Source organism: Psittacula echo (genome assembly GCF_963264785.1).
Source record: "Psittacula echo genome assembly, chromosome: 9".
NCBI lineage: Eukaryota > Metazoa > Chordata > Aves > Psittaciformes > Psittacidae > Psittacula > Psittacula echo.
Genome location: NC_137745.1, coordinates 17419678 through 17445092, shown reverse-complemented (window position 1 = coordinate 17445092; position 25415 = coordinate 17419678). Strand labels below are relative to the sequence as shown.

General features: G+C 42.1%; 1 protein-coding gene across 1 annotated transcript in view; it reads right to left on the bottom strand.

Moving 5' to 3' along the window:
• Positions 1-733: 733 nt before the first annotated feature.
• The window catches only part of POC1A (POC1 centriolar protein A), a 60670-nt gene continuing 35988 nt past the window's right edge, over positions 734-25415 (bottom strand). The window contains exons 10-11 of the mRNA XM_080625234.1: positions 13290-13430; positions 734-921 (exon numbers count right to left, since the gene is read on the bottom strand). Of these exons, the coding sequence (XP_080481360.1) occupies positions 823-921; positions 13290-13430 (240 nt within the window). The 3' untranslated portion in view covers positions 734-822. The remainder of the gene's footprint in view (positions 922-13289; positions 13431-25415) is intronic.

Genomic DNA, 25415 nt, shown 5'->3' with positions numbered 1-25415 from the left:
GTGAAAACATCTGCAAAATGACCAAAAATTAAAGGCAGTCCAGTGCGAGAAAAGGCAAGTTCCACAATGGAGCAAATGTTCTGCTATTTGGTTGCCTTCTCTCTCCTTCTCTCCTGCCCTTAAATTAAGGAGCAGATGAAGACACGAAGACAAAGCAAAATCTGCTTGAAACCCTGCACCTGACCCACCAGGGACTCTTTGCCAGTCTCAAGCGACTGTTTTTCACACGTTGCACAAGACAGCAGGTTAAATCCCACCACTGGATTTAACTGCCTCTGCACAAATACCACCCAGGGGCTGCTCCTTGCCAGATTTTGCAGGCATCTCCTGGGACTCAGATGAGACAGACCCTTCTCCCAGTGCTGGCTGCACTGCGACCTCACCTGCTCTCTATGTTCTGAAAACACTGCCCAAAATATCTCAGGAGCTCTTTGCCTGTCACCTGTGGCCAGCACACACCTCAGCAACCAGCTTAATACAGCCTGTGCCAGACATCTAGCAACTCCAAGATGCTTAAACATGCCAAAACTACCTCAGCAGCACCAAAGGCAGGAGACATGCAACCTTCCTAGTTAGTACTCAGACCACACGCTGGCTGCTGCATCTCTGGAAAACACAGGAAATGACAACTGTTATCCACGCTTATGAATAAAATATTACTTTTATTTTAGTAAAGTAACAAAGCTTATTTACAATCACTGTACATTCCAATTGAAAAGTAGATTGCGCTCCAAGTCGTTAAAGCAAGTCACACACAGTCTGTCAGGAAACAAGCAACCTCAAACCTCCCAATGCCTTCAGCTCCTGTCTTCTCTCAGGAAATCAGCTCATTTTGTTCTGAATGATTTTCTGCTGATTCTCAAGACATTCCTTCAGCTTGTCTTCAGTGAGTGTCAGCCTCTGCTCCAGGATGGAAACAGTCTGCAAAACAACATGAAAGCTGCTGTTGACCTGCTCACAAAGACAAGCTACGTACTGTACTCTCAGTGCATAGCAAAATACTAAATTCACACTCCTGAAATACCTCCTTAAAATACTCCTGTAACTCCAGGATCAGCATTTTAGCAGGGCAGAGCTCCACACAACCTGAGAGGAGCAACAGAGGCTGGTGGGCATGAAAGTCTCCAGCACACACCACCAAGCACTCATCACAGCACTTGGTGCTTTCAAACCAAGCTCTGCGTTTGCTCTCAGGAACAGGCTCATGAGCCACCAGACAGCCACCAGACACAATTCTGCTAATGAGAGACACAGGTTTTTCGACAGCTATGTCCAGTTTCAGCTTTGATTTTCCCTCCCTGCTTCCAACTTTTTCCTCCCTTCCCTGTATGCCATTGGTTTGCTGCAATTAAAACATGCAAAACTTGCTGGACAAGCACAATGAAAAGCAAGAAAACTCTCCCAGCCCAGCATAAGGCAGTGCAACACGCAGTAGAAGTGAACTGAAACCCAAAGTGGCAATATCCACCCCAACATAGAGCCAAAATACTTCTGTGTAATCCAATTACCCCACAAAGGATTGTTAATATCTTTCTCCACGCTGAAGTCATCATGTACAGGATGCACAGGAAGAACATTTAAACCACGTGGCAATAAAAGCTTCTGCTGAAAACCTTTTATTGATCACTCTCAGACAAGGGATCTGCTTAGGCAAAACCGCTTTCAGCTTCCATAGACACAAGAAAGCCTGATAATAGGCGGTGATGATTTAATGCTTTATAAACTTATCAGCAACAATCAATAGCTTCACATTTTGAGCATTTTTAGTGCATAACATCCTCTGTTAAAAACAAAGGATGTTCAGAACCTTGGACTTTTATAAAGTAATTCAAATAAACTTGGACAATTGCTGTTTGTATAGAAGTTATACATAGAAAGCCTTTTAATAGCTCATTTCGTAAGCACATCTCTAAGTGCCTGAAAAAAGAAAGCAGGTCTCATTATCCTCTTTTACAGCTGGGGAAACGAAAGCACAAAGAGAGGAAATAGCTTGGCTAAGGCCACTTGAGACTAGGAAAAGTCTCCTGTAAAATGATTTGGGGAATGAGATGAATGGGGGGGGAAGAGAGAAGAGATGTAGTAAAAACAACATGAAGCGCTATGGCAAAGCCATCTCGCAAGACTGCATATCAACAAAGCCAGACGGGGCTGTGCATCATAGCATTTACCATAATGCACCCTTTGCTTTCCTCCCCAAACATAGTTCAAAGCTTACTCCTGCCACATACATACTGCTGACCTGTGACAAGGCAGAATGGCTAACTCCTGCTGCCTAATGCTGCATTGCTGCCGCTGGAGAAAACTTCACCTGAAAGAAAAGCCCTGCATGGCTTAAATATTCCCATGGGCTACAGCACTAGCTTAATTAAAGTATTTTCCTCTACTGCCACCACTTTGAGGCACAAGAACTGCAGTACACAGAGAACCAGAAGAAAAGTGGAGCAAGGAAGTAACACCCCGGGTGCCCCAAAGCCAGCAGGATTCCTCCCATCTATTCAAAGGAGAGAGGATTCCATCCTTTTCATACCCAGCAACACTATTGCTTGGCGGCTGTCTTACAGAAGTCAAGAGCAAAGCTACTCGGGGCAGAACACAGCAGGCTGGATGTCTACCAGGGGTTTACAGCAAAGATCTTATCCTGCAAGCAACCAGACGGAGATGAGAAGCAGTAGGAATCCTGGCTTCTCCATTTAAAAAAAGAACTAGTAACTCAACACTCAGTTAAAAAGTGCATCAGATATCCTTTAGAAAGATAATCAACTGAATTAATGCCCTGGTCACACTGCCCCTGATAGAAGCAAAGCCCCAGATTACTTGTGGTTCTATATCTCATGACTTACAGCCATCACAATCCTGTTGATACCAGTTAAGAGCTGTTACATGCAGCACCATGAGACTAAACGCAAGTAAAGCAGATCTCAAAGTGCTGCATTTATGAAAAAGCTGCAAGGAAAATGTTTATTGGAATGGAAACTGCATGTAAGTATATGCAAAAAACTTGTCGTGAGTAGTTTTTGGAAACTAAAAGTGGAAAAGTAGCAGTCAGAAATGAAATCCAGGAAGTCCAAAGTAGGAACCAATGACTACAGCCCATTCAGGCTTGAATATATGATGCCCAAATACACAGGGCATCTGACATCCTACGAAGGTAAGGGAAAGCACAAATACTGCCCAGCTGCTATCAGCGCCTTACTGTAACTTAAAAGACAAGCTTCTTTATTAGCAGCTGACAGTTTTACAGTATTTCCATATTGCTACTTATAAAACAAATCCTTGTGGGTAGGCAAATTAAACTGCACTCATTCAACTCCTGCATGTTTTTGCTTTTCAGAAGATAACAAACCAACAATGGCACCAAGGAGGGAAATACTGTTCACCAGTTTCAGCGAGGATTCACTGGAGCCAGGTTCGTGGTCCAGCCGCTTTTCTGCAGCAGGACTTGGGCTTCCTGTGTCAGGAGCACAGTACGTGTCTCCATTACACACCAGGGAGTAAACGCTGGATAATTTATTAAAGCCCTGGCTCAAAGTGGCAGCAGGATAACAGCTTAGGCTTAAACAAGAAGAAAGATCAACCTTTTTTTTAAATATTAAGGAGTATTTCTGACACTACACTAACACACTGAGCATTACTATGGACACCAGAACACAAAACACGATTTTTCACACTAAGAAAACTTGCTCAAATTGCTTCTACCAGCTCTTCCTGCAACATTTGTCTTCATTCATCTTTGCAGACTTACCCTAGAAAAAACCTGCTTTTCTTTTTGGAAACATTATCAAAAAACGATGTAGAAAACAAGTTGCTTCCTATTTACTTTTTAAGTTCTGGGGAATTTTCGCTCCACCCTCCCCCCCCCCCCCCCCAGGACACCTGAAGTAGCCAGTACTCACACTTGCTTACATGATGACAAGCCCCCTACCCTACCCCTCCATGTTATTTTAACTCCCTCAAACCAAATAATAATGACTTGTGATGCTGTTTCAAGATGCTTTCACCAGTTATATTTTTCCTTAAACCCTATTAAACATTTCCCTGTAGCAGAGACAGTTCAAGCACCACTAGCCCCAGGGCCAAGGCTTCAGCAGCAGCCCTGGAGGGACAATCAGTCCTGCCTCTTTTGAGGACTACAGATAAGGGGAACCAGTTCTACCACTGATAAATGAAACCTGAAGAGCAGAGACCAGAACAAGCAAGCAGAGGCCATCAGCAACCATCTGGAGCAGTGGCAGGAGTCTCTGCCAGGAGAGCGATCTCCACCTGGACAGATGGCTGCTCATTATTTAACTTCAGCAGTACTTGACCTGGTGGTTGGGGCAAAGCAGGCATGCTTTGGATGGCTGCTCTGCAAGCAGCAAGGTGCAGCTCCTGCCCTGCCAGCAGCGCACGGGTTTTTCAGTATGCCACTCACACTGGTTAGATTGAGTTAGCACACAAAATAGCATGGGGGTCATAACATTGCTCCAGTGGATCACCAGTAATTATGGGACTCCAAAAAATCCCCACATATTGATACAACAGTTACTCAGATGAGGTTAACAACAGCTTGGCTGATCCTACAAGGAATACGATCCCACACATTGACTGCAAATGTGCTCCAAAATATTACACTTTCATTTCTATTCCTGTCATCATTTCATAACAGAAAATCCCTCTCTCCATTGATCGTGGAGATCGAAGCAGTTCCCAGCTTTACTTCAATAAAAAGATTCTTAAAAGTTTGCTTTGCCAGTTTTTCTAAGTGTATGCTAAAAGAGGTTTCTGCAGAGCACTAACATATCAAATAGCCCAAGAAAAACACATTACTTCTACCTCTTCAGATTTTTCTTTTCTGTTTGACATGTTAATTTACAAAAGCATCGATTTCTTTTCAATTTATCAGAAAATACAGAAGTTTGTAAGTTTCTCTGCACTCAGTTTCCTCACTCCACTGTGCTGGTAACAAGGAGAGACTGAGGGATGCCTTTTATGAGGTGCAATGAAGCAGCCTGTGGACCTGCAGAATGACACTTGCGGAGTCTGACCTGGAGTTGAGGCTTAAGAGCTCTGCCCTCTGTAATGAGCAAGGCCAACACTGGTTTGTTTTCAAGGATCTAGATGCCCTGCTGTAACTTCTTATGTTTTTCCCCCCAGAATGGCCATTTCAGAGCCAATTTTAGTCCCAAACATGGCCAAGTAGTACAGCAAGTAAACTGCATCATAAAAATGCTGCCTGAGCATCCAGTGGTCCCTCTTTGGGAAGTACTAATGAGTGAGTTCAGAGGTACCTATATACCTCTGAGGCACAAATCCATGACACCTGGACCACAAACTGCTGCACAGCATTAAGGAAGCCCGTTGGCACCATACTGGAAAGTAAAAAGAGTCTTTCAAGAAAGGAGTACAGTTGCCAACCTTCAAATGCATGCATTAAAGCGAGTAATTATCAACAAGCAGCTGCAGTTATTGTATGCTGATCACTAAAATGATACCTCCAACACCCACTAAATAGAGTCTCCCAAGCATATATGCAGCCCTATGTGGAGACAGGAATTATCAAATATCCAGGTAAATTAAACTTGGGAGCCTGTTCTCTAAACTAACACAAATGTAATAAACTGCCACAGGAAGGCTCTGCACCAGGGTACCCCTGCCTTTTACAGAAAAAAAAAAGGAATTAACTCCTTCCACCAACAATAGTTTAAATACCAGACTTCAGCTGCAAGATTGAAAGGCTCATGGGAGAACTTGTGCAGCAGAAGTCACTTTGAGGTTCAAGTATGAACCTGTCTGAAGCAGCCTTGCCTCCTATCATACAAGTTTTGCTGGGACTTGCCCCTTCAATCTCAGCAGCTACATCCTGTGGCACTCAAAGCAGACCCCTGCTATCACTAAGCTTAAAGAAAGCCAGGCTGCCCTCTGCATGTGCAAGTTATATAACACAGTTTCGAGATGGGACCCAAACCAGCTACCACCATTCTGCATGCTCTGACACATTTCCAGCTAAAGCTGGCAGTTTAGACTAATCAAGGAAGTCAGCCTCTTATCTAAGAGTACAACTAGGTATGAAACCTCTGCAGTTATCAACACTTCATGTAGCAAATGAATGTATGCAAGGCTCTTTGCATGCTGCGACTAGCTATACTCTAGTGGTCAAAGCCTTAATCTCAGACATCAAACGCACAATTAAGGTGGGTTTTGTTTCTGTTTTGTGGTTGGGTTTTTGTGTTTTGTTGTTGTGTTTTCTTTTTCTGCTCAGACTAAATCAGGATCTGCCCCCCAGAGCCATTTTAAATAAGTTCTGTACCTCCTCACCAGCTCAGCTGCTCTGAATGCAGACTTTAAGGCAAATTCCCAAAGCCCATCTGCATAGAGTACTTCACACCAGGCTACGAATAGTGTATTGATTATTTCAGAATGAAGAAAGCTCATGTAGTGCTTTAGTCTTCCCCTCAATCTCTCTTTAATGGGACTTCACAAGTTTTCCTGGGTTTATTTCATAACATGCTTCAAATTCCACAGACTTTTATATTTGTTACTAGAAAACACTCAGCTTCAGTGTGGTTAGACAGGAATGTATTGGTCGGTGCAGCACTGTGGGTTAGGAAGTCCCATAAGCCTTCTCAACACAGTTTTGCAGATTCACCCAATGTCACTGCTGAGCGATGTGGGTTAGGAATACATGACAAAGCCAGCAGAAGTGCAAATGCCAGCACTAACCCGGCTTTATCAGGATCCCTACCCAGAGCTCCAGATCTGCTCAAGAAGTCTTGAGGCTAAACAACCTCTTTGTCAGTTCTTTCACAAGAGATCATAACCCCACCAGCTCCCTCTGGCCAACAGTCAGACTTGTGCTACTCAATACTTGAAAAGTAAAGTATTTCTTACATTTAGCAGACCAAAGCACTACAAGAAGGAGGTGGGTTGTTGTAAAATTCAAAACCAGCATTGCTCAGCTAACTCTTCCCCATTATTACTGTGAGGGTGGTGAGACATTAGAACAGGTTGCCCAGAGAAGTTGTGGGTGCCCACTCCCTGGAGGTGTTCAAGGCCAGGTTGGACAGGGCTTTGGTGTACTGCATGAGCCTACTCATGCCGCAGACACAGTACAGCAACAACACAGGTGATCACTTGCTATGCTTATTGTGTTTTTTACAGGTAGGAAAACCATACAAGAGTACCTGAAAAAACTAGTATCAGCCACTTTGCCAGACTAACCAGCATGGTCAGTACCAGTATCACAGTGACCAAAGGGACTCTGAAGGACAGAAAAGGATGTTCTATTAAATCAATCCTAAACACAAAGATAAGCCACAGGCTCTGCCAGTTTCTTCCGCACAGTGTGGGGACACAAGGCACGCAAGCCATCTCTAACTGAGCCTTTCCATTTACAGCCCTCTTACTAAAAATGTTTCATCACACACTGCTGTTGCTTCAGTCTTGACAGCTGATCAGCCTAAGCTAAACTGATGGCATCCGCATCAGATCCTGCAAGTTTCTGGAAAGGAATGGCTGCAAGCTGCGGCACAGGTACTGACAGCTTCCCTGGTACACAGGTCCTAAGCCTCCGGGGCTGGACCAACAGAGACTTCAAGTTTCACCACACAGCATAAAAACACAGCAAGTTATGATGAGTACAACAAAACACCTAAGCATATATCATGTGAGCAGCTGCACAATATAGTGGTTAGAACCCCAAATGACTAGAGGTCTCCTCCAACCACAAAGACTTCTCATCTCCCTCCCTGCTGCCCAATCTACCTCTGAAAAGATGCAAATTCTCAGCTAAATTAACACAGCTGCTGATACGGATGGCTGAATAACAATTGATATTAATTGCCAAGGTCTGCTTGTGAAACCAAATTGTGGGGAGTGTTTAGTATTTCTCCCTATTGAAGGATAATGGAAGGTAAGGGTCCTCTGGGCCTCCAGGGAGACATCAGCACTTTTAAGAAGCCAAGACTTTACACTTTAAAGTATCCTGCTAATACAGCAATATCCCTAGGAGTGCATTTAATTTAGGTCATCTTAGACAGAAGAATAATTGTATTTGCATTGAAACTTTGGAGATTTTGTAACAAGTATATTATATATCACTGCAGAAAAACAAAGTAGCTCTGATGATATACAGAGGACTGGCAACAACCAGGATACTTCATTTGTTACGAGTGAGAGATCAAAGCTACTGCACCTCCAAGAGATGGTTTTAACTCCAGAGAAGTAGCCTCTTTGTCCCTTAAGATTTAAACCCCAAACTCAGGTGGTATTTCACATATTTTTCAGATGGGAACTTTTTTATTGTTTTGGTTTTCAAACCATTTCTTTAAGAACAAAAACTGATGCAATTTTTCTCCTATGGGTTGGGTCCACCTGTAGCCAGTGGGTGTTTGAGTCTTGAGAGCAACACAGAAACCAAGACATCTGCACAAGGCAGAGGTAGCAGCACTTATAACCCACCCCCTCCACCCCCCCATTTACTTCTTGACTTGGAACTACTTGGAGTAATAAAAGCATTTGTTTTACTAAACCAGTTACTTAATCTACATTCAATACTTCTCAGAACAGAGGGGCCACACTCATTCCCCAGCAACACAGACTTTGGAGACCGTGTCTCAAAGGAGTAACGGATTTCACTTTACTCGTTTTCATTATACGCATTGCATACACAAACATCCTCAGTTTTAATTAAAAAACAACTCATTTGTGTCCAAGTCCTTTTTTTTATGCTAAAGAATTTAATTTTAAAAAAATTCTTATCTTCCCTCCCTCTGCAATCTTTTCTGGACTGAAATAATCCTTTAATCTCCCATGAGCTAGATTGTCCTTCAGTTCAGGCTTGGATTATTTTACAGATTTATCAAGTCTTCTCCATTTCACTGCATTGTTTTCTCCCAGCTTCAACAGAAGATTACTTTGGGGAAGTATATAAAGCTGTTTCCTGTGGGTGGATTATCTTAGCTATTTATGAATTTTTATGTTAACCTGATTTTGAACTCTTTGTTTGGAGCAGACATCTTCCTTCCCACATGAAACCAGGAGCTTTTGCCTCAGTGCCCACTGCCCACCAGTGCTGCAGATTAACAAATTGAACCTTGTAGCTGCAGGTGTCTGTAGTGAGGGCAAGAGTATACATACAGACTCTTTGAAGGTGATCCTTGCAAATACAAGTTTTCCTCTGCAGCCAAGATGGTTACTCACAGATGGTCTTTCAGAAGTGCAGTTCAGCTGCAAGTGCACAAAATGCGTCCGAACCAAGCAAACCCAGTATCTGCTTCATTTCTGCTTCAGCCAAAACATATCTTTCTGTTCCAAAAAGTTATCCAAAAGAGAAAATCACCTTTCCTCTCCCCTCCTTTAAGCTCTAATTCTCAGCCCATCTCTTTACATAGGCACAGAGATACTGAGATCCAGCCTTAGATAAAGAATAAAAATAAACATTTTGTGCTTTCCTCCTTTTCACATTTCTGAAATACCAGTGAAGAACACGGGACACTGACAAGGTACTAAGCTGCGGAAAAGGGAGAAGCAAGCAAAGCATCTATAACATACATTTGTTACTCATCTTCCTCATTCCTTTGCTTGATTTGAATTGCCTATTTTCCTACAAAGGGGGACCAGGGTATCTTTAAGTAATTCAGACTACTGGAAACAACCTGCTTATGTCTGGGTCTCAGCCTCCCTCCACTCACTCCACTCTTCCAGGCAGCAGAAGTGTCAAACATGCGCTACCCTGCTGAAAAATGCAGTCAAACATTAACTTCTTTATCTGCATGTGAAGTATGGCCAAACACAAACAACACGTAGAAAAATATACGAAGCGCCCCTGTCAGGTCACATTAGAGCACTTTGTTACAAGTAAAACAAAAGATGTCCTGAGAGAGTTCTGGTAGGAGGAAGAGAGGAAAGTTGCATTGAATCACAAACCAGTTTAAAGAAAGACACCAAAATCTTAAGGAATAAAATCACAGCACAAAGTCAGCAACATACAAATGAAGCTCTCTAAATCTGAGGGGGTTACATATGTTCACTGTAACGGTTCCTGCTAGATGTGGTATACAAGAGCTACTGGTTTCTTCTGATCCAGCTTTCTCTAATAAGAACTGAAGTATCTAACTGAAGGAGCAAGCCTGTTCAAGTGTATCCTGCTGTGCAGGGCATGATGCATCCACAGCCCCAGCGCTTCTACTTGCAATTGGTGTCTAGCAGGAAGAGACCTCTTAATGGAATAAAAACAATCCTGCTGTCTCTAAGTACATGACACCCCACTTCATCTGGAAATCTATTGTCAATCTATTGTCACTGTACTGAGGGAAGGTACTGATAATTGGTGAGCAGCAGACAATGCAGTTCAAGCGTACAGCCCAGAACAAAGCTCTGCGCTGGCAAGACATGACAGCCTTCAGCTGATGTCTTACTAGTACCTCTTGCAGCACAAATTGAAAGTATTTGCTCTCCTTCCCACTTTCACATGACACCAGGTTGAGCATGATAAACCTTGAAATGATTGCTATGGAAAAAAGTTAGGAAAATAAAGTAAATTTATATTTTTCTAATTTCCAAAAGCAGTCTATCACAACTGTAAGTTTCCCCCACTGGTACATGACATCATGGTAAGTGTTGGAAACCACAGCACCACCAAAAAGCACAGGTTCCACATCAGAAGTATTCCCAATCTCCCACAAAGCTAACAAATTATAAATTCCTGAAAAACCATGGATGGCTATACCAATAAAGGGTTTCTGAACTCTCTCTTTTCCCTTCAACTGAATGGCCCTGCTTATGAAATTAGCATTCTCTTTAAACAACCAATAATTGGGAATTACAAAGCAATGATTTATAAGAGGACCAGGAGTGCTCCTCAGCACTTCTCCAAGAAAAAAATATTGACACTTGTTATGTGTTACTTATGAAATATATTTGTTCCATTTTGAAGCAGCAGTGGTGTTGTCCTTCCATAGGAATCAGCAGGCCCAGAAAACACACAACGTTGGTTTGAGTCTGCCACACACAGGGAGCAGGGTCCTATTGTGCTTTGGCAGAAATGGCTAGGAAAGAAAACCAATCCAACATCAGCAGCCATTGCTTCCATTTCACTTGGATCTCTGTGTGTCATGGCTCCTTCCAGTCAACATCTAATTGCATGAAAGAGGGTAATAGTGGCTCTGCTGGAGCAGCATTCCCTTCCCTGTTATCAAAGGCCAGCATTGGAAAAAACAAGTCATAGAATCATAGAATAGTTAGGGTTGGAAAGGACCTTAAGATCATCCAGATCCAACTCCCTGCCATGGGCAGGGACACCTCACACTAAATCATGTTGCCCAAGGCTCTGTCCAACTTGGCTTTGAACACTGTCAGGGACGAAGCATTCACCATTTCTTTGGGCAACCTATGCCAGGGCCTCACCACCCTCCAGAGTTACCTTCCATGTCTCTGCATTGCTACCTGCCTGCATCCCTCCTCCTTAGCCTAGGAATGAGGACTTCTTCCAGGCTCATTTGCTTAAGTTTGTTTGGTGTTGGTTTGTTTCACTGCTAAATATCAAAACCTTGGCATGAAAATGAAGAATTATGAAACCATTTCAACAGTGTGTCAGGAACATCAATTTGTACAGATGCATTTAAATGGTGTTAATACAAAACACAACATACAAAAATTATAACCAATGGGAAATAAAGTACTTCAAGGACAGCAAAAAAGAGGCAGAATAGCTACAAAAAAGGTAAAAGGCTGCTGAATGCAGTTACTCAAGGCAGCTTTTTGGACTTTTACTATTTCAGGCCTATTTCCAATTTTATCCTATAACCTACTAATTTATTCCTCCCCCACTGATCTCAATTTCTGCTACGTTTAAAACAACATTTGGAATTTTCTATGGTTACACAATATCTTCGAGAGAGATGTTTGCATTGCTGATATCTAGTTTAAATCCCACACATACTGTTTACTGCAATATTTGCCTCCTCTAAACACCTATGAAGTTGAAAAGGAGCCATTACACATCCATCATCAGAAGCGTGGATCCGATTTATGCAATGAAAGATAACAATCACATTCCAAACTTACTAAGGAGACGTAAAAACAGCAATAAAATATTTTGTGTACACACAGGGTTGCATTTTACTCACAAGCACAAGGGCCCAATGTAACACAAAAGATTCCCCCCACCCACCCTCCAGTGTTCAGTGTTTTAGAGATCAGAGCTAAAAATCCTCTCTTGCACTTCTGCCAAATGAACTTAAATACCTTTTGGTTTTCACCCTACTCTATTTTAGGCTGTCTGTAGTACTGGAATGTTTTCTAATCCCTAAAGCAGCTCTACTTCAACCCCCGATAGGCCCTCCAACCCATCATTTTACACCTTTTGACAAGTACTTCTTAAGAGCAAAGAGCTAACATGGACTAATAATCAGCATGTTCAATACCAAGTGTTCAAGACCTGCTTCTTCCACAGAAACAACACCCAAACTCACAGAAAAACCCTCCCACACAGATTTTTCCATTCTATGTCAATGGTCTCAACTACAGGAGATCACCAATGTTTATTATCCCATGCTTTCTCCTTGCCTCTCACATATCCCAAAAACACACAACGAACTTCAGCTCCAGACAATAGTCAGAAATGGTGTTTCTTCACAGGAGCAATGAGCAGCTATTTAAACACAAACCAGCTCTATCCCCACATTTGTATTAAGTAAATACATACTGTGATGATCACCATTAACGGCTGGTACTGGAGGAAGAGCTGTATGTTAATGCTTTAGCAAGGGATTAGTTGTTTGCTGTTTGTGGGTGAAAAGCATGTTTCAGAGATGAGACACAGAAGGGCCCAGACTTGTTGATGGGAGGAGAATACTGCAGAAATTGGATTGTGTAGGTGAATGTTGGGTGGTGGAAAAGGAGTGGGATCTGAACAGAGTTTGCCTATAGACTGCAGTATAATGGGGGAGGGAAGAGAGACAGATTATACACCAAAACAGAGTCCTACTGCCAACAGCTCCTTCAGGCATTACCTTAGATGAACCATGGCTAATAGCACAGGGAACCAGAGCTGGCTCAAGGAGTGCTCTGAAACACTGCAGCATAAAGGAGTTAGAGGAAGAGCTGGGCCTAAGCTGGAATTCAGGAAGATGCAAAGGAACTGATAAGAGATAAGCTGACAAGCAGATGGAAGACAGAGTTATCAGAAAGATACTAAACAGCAGAGGTTTTAAACTAGCCACACTTTCATTCTATGAAACTATTGCAAAATATTCCAAGTTCTTCCAGCCAGAGGTACTCTTTTTACTATAAAATAAAAGAGCAAACCGTACCTGAGTCAGAACATCCAGCTGTCCCATAATATGCTCCAAGGTATTTGCAAGACTGGTCTCCTCCTCCTGTTGCTCATGGTTCCTAACAGAATCCTGAGTTTTTGTTTTCTTAAGATGAATACCACAGTCCATTTCTGATTGCTAGAAAAAGAAACAGACAATCTGCTATTGTGATGCAAACAACTGGAGAAGGATTTCTGTTTCATGGCAAGGAAACAGTAAAGCACAGCTTATGCTGGTACAGTCTATGCTATTAAAAACAGGCAAAGGAGGAAAGGAATTGTTCTTGCCACAGCTGGAAAAGGAAAAGCTGCTGCAGACTTGTCTGCCTTCCCCAGGTGGAAGGAGTTTTTTGTCGTTTTCTGTTTCGCTGGGGTTGTGTGTGTGTGTGTGTGTGTGTGTGTGTGTGTGTTGGTTTTTAAACCTTCATCAGGAAAGGCAAACTTTAGATAACAATCCTGAAGCAATACTGCAAGGTTCAAGTTTTATATGTATGTGTAAAGTGCTTTGGCATGCTCATGCGGTACACAGGCATAGACTGCACAGGAAAATGAAGACTTACTGGAGCCACATGGAACCACTACATCCAAATTATAAGAATTAAGTAAGCCACCCTGAGAGGAGCACAATTATATCACTCCAGCAGTAAAGTAAAAGCCTTTCTCCATGTTTGGTAGTTGTAAGAATACAGGGATGCTGTACCACAGTTCACCAGGAGTAAACTGTTTCAATATGAATTAAACCAGGCAGTTTTGATTTAGTAATTTTAATTTTGTTTGTATCTTGCACTGGTTTTCCCTCCTCAATGAGCTTAAGAACAAGTTTACTTTGAAGTTTCAATTTCAACTGGTTTAGTTATGCAAGCCTGAATATTTCATTCAGAATAAATTAAGTCTTAAAAGCACTAACAGATCTCTACTAGAGAACTCATTCTTTCCTTTTCTTTCAAAATGACATCTTTCTTCTAGAACAAACACTATTTGCATTGTTTATCTGCATTACCATCAGTAGAAGTAGTGCAGAGAAGTTTATCTAACAAGGTAGCCAACTGGTTAAGCAATTGCAGACTTAAGTTTCTGAATTTACACTAACAGATAAGATTTGAATCTAAAGCCAAGATCACAGCGCTCAAAACTCCACGGTTTGACACCTGGTGCCACTCCATCCCATGCACTTGTTACTCACACATATGACTAAAGTCTGCAAATCAACAAGCAGCCCAGGATTCTGACAGATTGGAAAATGGTCTCTAAAAGTTCTCCCACACGTACTTTTTCTAAGCAAGAAGTCGGGAGTTGCTTCCACCTCTTCTCTTACACACTACTACAAAAGCATTTCTCAGCAGTGCTGTATCAATTTACCTGCTCATCTCTGTATTTGATGCCAGGTGTGTGCAGATGTGCAACTAAGCTGCAATAAGACCTTAGACTAGCTCATGTAACTTTAAACCCCCACATGTTCAGAGCATTATGAGGATACATGTGTACACACACATACACACATAAATATATATTTTTTAAAAAACAAATATATATTAAAACACTTTTGCTGCTGTGAGTCACAGATTTCAGCCACAGAAAGGCTCCCAAGGCTGAGGTCTAGCCCAACAGGTGGGCAAAATAAGCAATAAGAAGTGCAAAGAGAAATGTGACTACATAAGGAAACTGGAGACTGAGGAGGGAAGGGGGAAAAGAGGGCACAGAACAGCAAGCTTTGACAGGAGAATGCCTTCCTGCTGACCACTAACTGCTAGTAAGGGTTGACCATCCTTCCAGTCCCTGTCACGCAAACTACCCTCATACAGCCAACCATCACAAGACCACTTTTGTGTAAGGAGAAGGAAAGGAAGGGAAAGGTTCAAAGGATACATATAACAACTATTCCACAGGGATCACTGTGCTACACCACAGGCTTGGGATGCAGCTGGGTATCAGGTGGTGCCAGCCACACCAGCCTCTGCTAATTTGCTTCCTCCCACTTGCTTGGATAATTTGGATTATCCACAGGCCCTAGGCCAACACAGCCCACACTCCAGGTCACGCTGCACAGCCTTGGCATGGGAGCCACACTCAAACTACTCCTGGGCTGCAGGTAGCCCAAGAGCCACATGTTGCTGCCTGATGCATTGATTTAATCAATCAAAATATGCTCTTGCAGAGATGACATAAAGCCAGCCTTACAAAGCTGCTATTTGCTGTTTGAATTTAAAAGTAAAAATCAACAACAAAAACCTCCCCCACAAAACACTTTTTCAATGGGTAATCAGCACTAAAAAGCATGTTTTCTTGTTATTTTAAGGCTAACTATCCTATTCTGATGTTACTTTAGGTCAGTCAATCATGGCACAGCAGAAATTTAAGTGAGCTAACACTGCATACAACCTGCACTTAAAAACCCCAAACGATGATGAGCTATCTACTTCAAAACCATTAGAACAAGCTGACTCACAGAAGCAGAAAAATGACTGTACTAACATATTTTCTCCCTCTATCTTTATAGCATATGTCAGACAGCTTTTCATAAAAAGCTGCTGGGTTGAACTCAGAGTTGATATTCTCCTTGCTACAGTCCACAAAGTTTAAGAGCCTGGCATATTTGGAAGGTCAATACTGCAGAGATGCTCCCACAGCTGATGCTTTATGAATCAGGTGGTCCTTCATCATGTCAAGTTAAAGCCAGGGGCATCAGCAGCCTCTTGTCACAGATGCTAAATTCTGCTGATCAGCTCCCAGCCTATGTACCACCCCCATGAAAAGCCAAGCAAGCCACCTCCACAGAGCTCAAGTGGGCTCCAGAAGGCACTCTGCATGGTGGCAACACCCTCAAGAACAGAAGTATATCTACACTTAAAATAAAAGCATGATAACAAGGCATAATGTCCCATTTCAAACACCACAGCTGCTGGAAAGGTTCCTTATAGCCCATCATCATCCAGAAGATAACCTGCAGCTAGAGCCTTCAGCAGTGAAGCACTGAATTCATCTATCTAAACTAGGGACATATCCAGCCATCAAATAAAAACTATGCCAATGTGTCACGGAATGTAACTTCCAAAAGGGAGGCTTTTAATTGACCACGGTATTTGAATATTCAGTTCACGGAACAAGCACATCCTACCTAACCTACCCTGCCACTGCAGGTGCAAAAAACAAGTATCCAACACCCACACCTACAGACAGCACTTTGAATTGCTGCCCATAAACAGGCAGGCAGAGAAACTGAAGTCAGTTTGCTCTATAGCTTTACTCATCCCACCCGCTCTGACGGCACCAGGCTGCAACCTGAAGTATGGGACCCATCCAAGTAAGCTTCTCAAAGAGTGACCCTATATACAGCACCCAACAAGATACTGGATTAAGGGTTAAGCCTGGGTTTGCCCAGCATAGGCAGGTCCAACACAAGGCAGAGGTTACTGAGAATGCTGCAAACTCTCAGCTGAACCCACAGGAAAACACTGCAAGCTGTAACTGCAGCCCATGAAGTACAGAAGAGCAGAAAGACAACAGCAAAGGATCGGCTGACAGTCAACCTGGCCCAGATGGACGTACACACTGCTGCACTTCACAAAGGCCCAGCACCTTCCTTTTCAGAGGTTAAAGCATCCATCTGGATTAAATTCACTAGACTAATTTCAACCCACTTTTTCTGAAGAGGCTGAGGAGCCCAAGTAGGTATACTTGTATTGACACTACCCAAAGCACTTCCCTCTGCTATCAGCTAACAGAAGCTTCGTGAACAAAGGGGAACAGTGATTTCATGGCATCAAGGAGAAAAACAGTTGTAGGGGTTTTTACTTCTTTCAGGTTTTTCATGCCAAAATCTCCATGGTGTAGTCAAGGAAAACTTTGCTTCCTAAGAAAAACATATCCAGGGCTTCACAGGGCAGATGCTGGAAGATTTTAAAAGTATCCTAGATTGGAACAGACACCCAGGATTTTGTTTGACATTAATTTTAGGAAGGTGCCAAACATTCTGATGAGCTCAAACAGATTCTTCATTAAAAAACTGGAAAGAGACTGCAATACTCAGAGGGACAGGTTTTCTGCCACAAGCACCACCTAGACTTCAGTTATAGTTCAAATACAGCAGTGACACCAGTTGAAGCTGCATTATAAAGGCAACAAGGCTGCCTCTACTGAATGGTTAGCAGAACTTCCAAATGTGACAGTGGTAAGCATTGTTGTGGGGTTATTCAGGGAAAGCTTTGCCCTTTGCAATTAACAAATGAGGGAAGTGTTTGGAAACTTTCCCTTAACAGCCAGACTACAACTTGTACTTACCACTACCTTAATAGGCAGGCAGTACATCTGAAAGGAAATGTGCACCCAAGTGGGGAAAACTGAACTGCCCTAACACTAAAACCTCAGATTTTGTAAGAGAGGGTTAAATCAGCCCTCCTGCTACTGTCCATAAGAATGAGTAAGAAAACCCTCACAGACCAAACTTGCAGCCACCCTTCTCCTAATAGCAATCAGTATCACGTTGTGAGCCAGCACTAGTCATTTAAATTCTAACAGATTTTTTATAACACTGCAAACAACATAGAAATATGCCCTGGCACTGTGACAGTCTCAGCACTGATGAACATCACCATTACAGAGACAACTGTGCTCCCATCTGACTCACCTGCAATGTAAAGTGCTGCTGAATCCTGAGGACAGGCACCAGAAACAATAATACTGGTGCAGAGGTTTCATTTATTTTAGTCAGAGTTCAAGCGCCCAATTTACTTGGCACAACCAAATCAATGTATTTGCCATTAAATATCTTATTACAACATCTGCGTATTAAGCTCTAGGGGTATAGCACGAAGCAGCTGAACATTAAAGGAAGAATAGATGAGCCGTTTCAGAATACAATATAGCTCTCAGTGACAAAGGGAAAACAGAAGTGATTTATTTATAGCAACCACTTAAAGACAGCACAGTGCAACTACTTGGGGGAAGGGGAAAATTAATCATCCTTCATTCCAGAGGTCTCTTACTGAGCCTCTTATGAAAATTGTTCTGGCTAAACAGCATTCTGGCCAGCTATTATTATAGCACTGATAGCGGGGGGGGGGAAGTATTAACTACACAACACGTGTACCTCTGTAGTAAAACTGTAAGGAACAACTAAAATAATGCCATTTTGCTTTCTAAATGGTGATATTTAGAAGATATATTGACAGGACAAGCACCTACCTGAATTTTACACCTACTAATAAAAAGTAGCATTATTTGAGATGTACCTCAAATAAGTATATTCTTAAAATTAAATCCAGAGGAAATACTTATTTTTCTGTCTTTTCACCTCTCTCCACTGGAAGGGAGCAACTGAGCGATGGGAAGCGAATAGGTGCAGCTCTACCTTTAAGTCCCTTTAAATCAATTTCCACAGTGTATCTACTATTCTGAAGGGTTTTGTTTCTTCTTTAAAGAGAATAAGATATTATTAAGAATTAATTTTAAAGTACCTAAAAAGATTCACTCCCTTTAAGCAACACATACATCCAATGTATCCAATTCAATACGGACATTCGATGGATTAACACTCACTAAGTGCAATTAAATTCACTATTTTAGCTGAAAAGAATTCCCCATGAAACAACAGAGGAGCAGAAAACTCCCAAAGGTGGTATACACTGTTTATTCAGATCTCAATTCTACTTAATCGAAATGAGAGAGAAATACCATTAAAAGCCTTCTATTTTGAGAAGTCATTTTGACCACAGGTAAAGCGATATTTTAAATGTGTTCCCAGAGAGCAACAGTGACATCCAGTGGAAGCGTATCAGCTTCAAGGTAAACTCCACAGGAAGGTCAGCTGGAGTACACCGTGCTAGATTGGAGAACTTGCTAAAAATCGAGAGGTAACCTCATTTCTCTCTGCTACATACGAAATACCATTGACTAAACACAGCTCTTCAAGCACAAACATGTTTCTCTAGCCTGGAAAAGCATCCCCTCTTTAAGGCACCACCGAAATTTCTGGAGCAATCACATTCTTCAAGCCTTGCATGACTCCACATTAACTGTTCAGAGCAGCGTAGGGTAACAACCAGAAATAGGATACAAGTTAATTTAACCTTGTAAAACAATTTATAGGACTATTCATCCTTCCTCACTTCTTATTTCAGGACTCAAGTTGCAATAATGGAAGGTGATTTTAGAGGGAGGGAGGAGAAAAAGAGAAGGGATATGAAAAGAATATTAATCCCCTTTTATTTTTGCTTCACACCAGAAGTTGGGTTAGATATGCCAGAGGCCAGAAATTATTTAGACAGAACCCTCCTCCCTGTTGGTGTTACTAAAAATACCAAGTTAAAATATTAAAACTTGGCTCCTATACAGTAATGGCCATGTTTTGCTATACACAAATAAATATTAAATCTGTGATAACCCTAAGAAGTAGAATAGTTAATAGGTACACCTCAAAACCCTTTAAATCCCAAGGCACTCTTGTGCCAAAGCCTAAGTGAACCACTGGCAGAGGCAGGCGAATGGAGTTAGGTTTGTGTATTTTAAGCAAAGACATATCACACCATCCAGCAATGCAAGCTGCCAGAAGGAAAAGAGACAAGGCTACTAGCTAATGGCCAGCTACAGTACTCAAACATGCATGAAAACAACCTGTCCATACACAGAAGGCTGCACTCAGACTGAAATACTAGCAACCTATCTCTGCAAGTGTCACTGTTTTGGCAGTCTCCTGCCAAAGCAGGTCCTGACCCTGCTCCTGCCTGCCAAAAGGGAAAAGCTGTTCCCATCCTTTGTGGCCTTGCTCTTCCGTTCACTGTCTGTTCATCCACTTAACTGTATCCTCTGTATCACTTTTAAACCAAGACAGACATTAGTGTCGTGGTTTTCAAGGTACCTTCAAGTAACAAGCATCTATGCACACAGCTAAATGCACCCAAGCTACGTGCTGCCCATGTTTTTCAGTTGGCTTATACTGGGCACCACTATACATACCATGGCATCAATCGGTTGTTTGCCAGACGAGATCAGGCTCATGAGTTTTTGTGCTATGTGAACTTTGTTTTACACAGAAAAATGAAAGCAAATTCCTGCACTGTTTCCAAAGAGGAGTGCAGCTGGCACTGGGAGGAATAGAAGACTCAGTTCCTTATAAACTCTGGCAATGTGGATCACCACAACCTCAATTCAGAAAGGAACATAACACTAAAAAAGCTAAGGTTTCCAAATTACTAGTTATTAATGCAATACTAGATTAATTTGGTCTTACTAAGGGAAAATGATAAAATATAGGAAGTAAGCTTCAATAGTCAGCTCCTTTCCAATTTGAGTTACACTTTCAATAGCTAAAAAGCCCTCTACAAACCTCCAAGAAGAATGGGCAAGTTCTACATATATTACATTTCCACAAGCACAAGTGACTTTCCTATGACAAGTGAAAATAGGAACTAGGACTGACAGACATTGAAAGCCCAGTGAAAGAGTGCACGGACAGGTGAGAATTCATAACTACCAGCTGTTGAAAAAAATACAGCAGGTCTGTATTCCTTAAGCCTTCTTAAAGCCGAGTGCAGCCTTCAGCATGTTAGATTTGTCTTTTCTCACTTTGCTTAGACATTTCACCTCCCTTAACCAACTCTCCCTTCCCATCAACCTTAGTGTGGTCTTGGGAGATATGAGGAGGTCTCTTCAAATTTAGTACGGAATAATTAGGCTTTGTTGTACAGGTGATACTTAACTGGCTATTTTAACACTCTTCCTGGAGCAGAACAGCACCAAAAAATCTCAAAGGAACAGTTTTGGTGGAAACAAGCCACTATAGGAACAAAAAGATGAATATGAGAACTATTGGTAAGAAATTTCACCAAGAATTGAACTCCTGTTCTCTGGCCCTATTTAAGATTGCTTTTGGCAAAGGCTCCCAAGAGAAAGAAGCCGAACACCGAAACAAAGTGTTTATCCTCAGCCTTGGGTTAGCCAGCTACAGGTTCTTCAACACCAACAGTCTCCAAGGCAAGAAGCAAAACACACACAGATTTCCTAAAGTGGGAACAACAGCTTCCAGCTCATTCTTTTCATCAGAATCATTTGCCTCTTTCTAATGAAATAGGAATGTATATGCTGTGTAACATACGTATCATATACATATTTATGTGTATTACTTACGGATTGAAAAGAAGAACCTTAAGATCATCAAGTTCCAACCTCAATGCCATGGGCAGGGATGCCTCACACTAGATCATGTTGCCCAAGGGTCTGTCCAGCCTGGCCTTGACCACTGCCAGGGATGGAGCATTCACCACTTCTTTGGGCAGCCTGCTCCAGGGCCTCACCAACCTCACAGTAAAAATACAAATAATAAAAAAATATGTGTATGTATACATATAACATTTATATATGTAAACACAGCATGTGTGTGTCTGCATATAACATGCCCATTTGTTACTGCTTTTGCTTCAAGTCTGCATTTTAGTAGAAAAGTCTGAGGTCTTACAAGCTTTTCAAGCTGGAGCTGTCTTCATCTCAGAGCTGACAGAATAGCAGCTTGGAAAAGCAAAAAACTATAAATCTTGCCTCTGTCCCTTCTCTTTGAATTATGACTCAAGCATTAGAAGAAGCCATATACAGCAGCAACCTAAGTGGGTGAATTTACATTAATTAGCCTGAGATGCTGAACTTAAAAGGCAATTTTTATTCTGACCAATAATGACTTGTCAGGACTTGCCTTACTGTTCCAGAGCCATAAAGAACAAATTTATTTGCTGCAAGGTGACAGAAATTAAAAGCTGATCCTCTTATTTCTGCAGAAAGTCTTGTCAAACCAGAACAGACAGGAAAACACTTGAAGCAGCACAGCTGCTCCCATCCACTAAAAGGCAAATCTGTTGCAGGTCAGTACAGTCATTCTGAGCGTCTTGGAAAGCCAAGCTGAGGGTGCCTATACCCTGCCTTTTCTCTCTCAGGTCCTTCATCAAGATCAGAAAACTCTGAAACAGACTGCAACATGTAAAAGTGTTAATGCACAAAATCAGAGAAGACATAAGCTTTCATTTGTTTGGCATGTTCACCTTTTTTTTCCTTACAGTGACCAGATCAAGAGGAAAGCAAACCCAAAAGTTTCAGGATAAAGAGCAACATCATACAGGCAAAACCCATTAGCTTGTGAAAACTTCATTTTCACACAGCAACAACAAGAAAAAAGCTGAAATAGAGTATTAGAGTGCTAGCCATTAACAGAGGCTTCCTGGCACATCTTCCAGAAAGGAGCTCTGCCGTTAACTGCTTGCGAGGCAGACACTCATTTAGTTGAGTGAGAGAAAACCATTTATTTTGCTCTGATGCAGCCTCACAGTCAAATTAAGATGCAGAAAAATTGGCAAGATCTACAGTGAGGCTCCACAAGCAGCACAGCCAACTGATAGAGCTGTTCAGTTCCACTCAGATGAACTTGGACTTCCTGATATGAAGAAACCTGGCAGTGTTACCAGGCTTTAGTCTCCAGTGAATTACAGCTGGACTCTAGAGCTCAGCTGGATACAGCCTTTCCAATGATGAAACCGAGCAGTTACCCCCTTGGGGGCTACCCACAAAAGGGAAGATGCAACTCTGATGCCTTCCTGCCTGACATACTGGGCTGGAACAGGGTTATCTGTACCAGGGCGAAGGAGTTCCAATAGGCCTGTAAACACACAGCATGAGACCAAGTTTCTCTCTCTCTTTTTTTTAGCAAGAACACGCGTTTATAAGTGAATGGGCAGTGTGCTCTTTTTGGCTCATGTTAGCCAGAGTTCCTACTAACCATACCACCATAACGGGAAGAATGATTACGTTCCCCAGATTCTAGGGATGCTGCAATAGGCAGGAAGAGATCAAGCAAACATTCTCAGCTAGCCAGCCTTACTCACCGTGACAGCTCCCTTAGTCAACAAAGTGTCTGGAACTTCTTGGAGGTTAGAGTTCATCCCACTCTATATCTCTGGTTTCCAGGAAGATGAGTGAAAGACACCACAGGAGCACACTTCTTGCACAGAAAGAGCTACTAGCTGCTCTTCCTCAGAAAAGAATGTGAGTGATGAAAGAAAATGACATCCTTCTGGCTCTCACAAGATTTACAAGCACAGCCTCTTTAGGCACAGGCCAAAGCAGAGACCCATCTTTGTCCACACCACAAAGGAGGCAGATGTTCTGCGTCTGAAGGTGTACGCTGCTCCTGTTGAAACTCTGTCTCCTTGCAAAAAATTACAACCACATGTTGCAACAAGCTTACGTGAGTGAGCTTCCCTCAGCAAAAGAGTAATAAAGGCCAGGCAGCTGGGATAACCATCTGCAACTCCACTGCTTGTGAAGAACATGTGGAAGAGCTCCTGAGCATCCTTTGGTCAGTTGTAGTAAGAGTCTTGCGTAGCCCTATGAAGCTTCTGCTCAGAAGCCAAGCAGAGTAGAGAGCATCTTAAGCACTCATCACAATGTTGATCTTTTAAGTAAATAATCTACCTCCCCATTCCAAAGGGAAGACAGTCATTTACCAAACTAAAGCCTCCTGGAGTGGGAACGCATCCTCAGAGAAACATGGTGACAAACAGATCAGGAAAAATAACCATTTTGCAGACCACCTTTATCCTGAAGGCTGAAGGTTAGAGCTCCTGCTGTGAATACAGGACTCCTCCCTTACAACACTTAAATAAATAGAAGGGGATGAAGGAGGTGCAAACAACAACACACATTCATGTCCAATTGCAAAGAACTACAGCCTTGTGCCTTGAAAGTGCTTCCCAGGAGGGGATTTCACAGTAAGTAAAATAAAAAGTAAAAGTGTACAAAAGAATTTGTCCATGGTAATGGATGCTAAAATTACAGATAGTTACCATTTGGAAGCCAAAGGGTCAGAAAAAGAAGAGGCACATATGGCCTGTGAGTAATTCAGGAGGAATTTATTTACACAAGGAACTAGTGGCTGACAGAATGAACTGCTGCAGTCAGCACAGAGACCCCAGGCTGAGAGCAGGAGGCACCCAAGGTCACCAAAGATGAAGCAGAACCAGCAAAGGGAGATGTGGAGTCAGCTTTGGACATGCAGTTATAGGCTTCAGACAACTTTATGATCAGATCATGGTTTTTGGAATTAGTCTCTAATCCTATTCAACAGAACTCTTGGGAAAATTGTCATGGAGGAAATAAGCATAGTCCAATGCCTGGAGAAAATGTTAAATCCAGCAGTTTAGGAAGAGGCCTAAATGCCTGTCTCAACCAAAAGACACATCTGAAGAGTCACAGGCCGCTTACTTGTTTAATAGTCTACTGAAGCACTGCTCTTCCCAAGCTTCACTCTGTGAAGTCTGCTATGCCATTAACTTTCAAATTTGGTAGCTCCACAATTGAGTACTATTTAACTTCAAAGGAGCTGAAGATACTTAAAACATTTGTACTCTTGAATTTCAAAAGAACAGAAATAATTCTTGGCAAGAGAGTAACAGAGGACAACTCTGCACCTCTGCCTATGTCTCCTAAATTGCCCAAACAAGGGATTACCCAGTTTTGAGTCTGTTTGCACATCCACTCATATAAGCAGGCCTCTCAGAGTCCTACCACGAGCTGACAACTAAGTTGCTTATATTTAAGTTATATGGTTGCAGAATTCACAACAGAAATGGCAAGAGAAACACTTCCCCACCACCTGTAAGCTTAAGTTATGCTGCATCTATTACCTCACTTGCCAGGATACCTTTAGTCTATGATGAGCAAACTACATGCATCCCTTGCTGACCACGCATTTCACAGCCTTCTGGACATCTGAAGCTCCCACTCCCCCTGTTCAAGACAGCTTTATCTCTGGGGTACTGCAACACAAACAAGTTTTAAAGTATTTTCCTTCAGAAAGCTATATGCAGTCTTAGACTGAAGTCTCCTCGTCAGCAGCCTCCTTTGCAAAGTGGTATTTTTCACAAAGAGTTACAACACGCCTGAAGAAGGTTCGGGTTTAAACTCGAGTAAAGAATCTCTGTATCAATGAATGACTTTCCATAATACTGCATGAAAAACTGTTTACCAGCTTAGCTTATACTACAATGTTTTTATTCATAATTTTCAGTGCACAAGTTTAGATAAACACCCAAGCATTTTCTAACTGTCCATGTGACATCAACTGTTCTGCATTTGCTCCTAACACTTG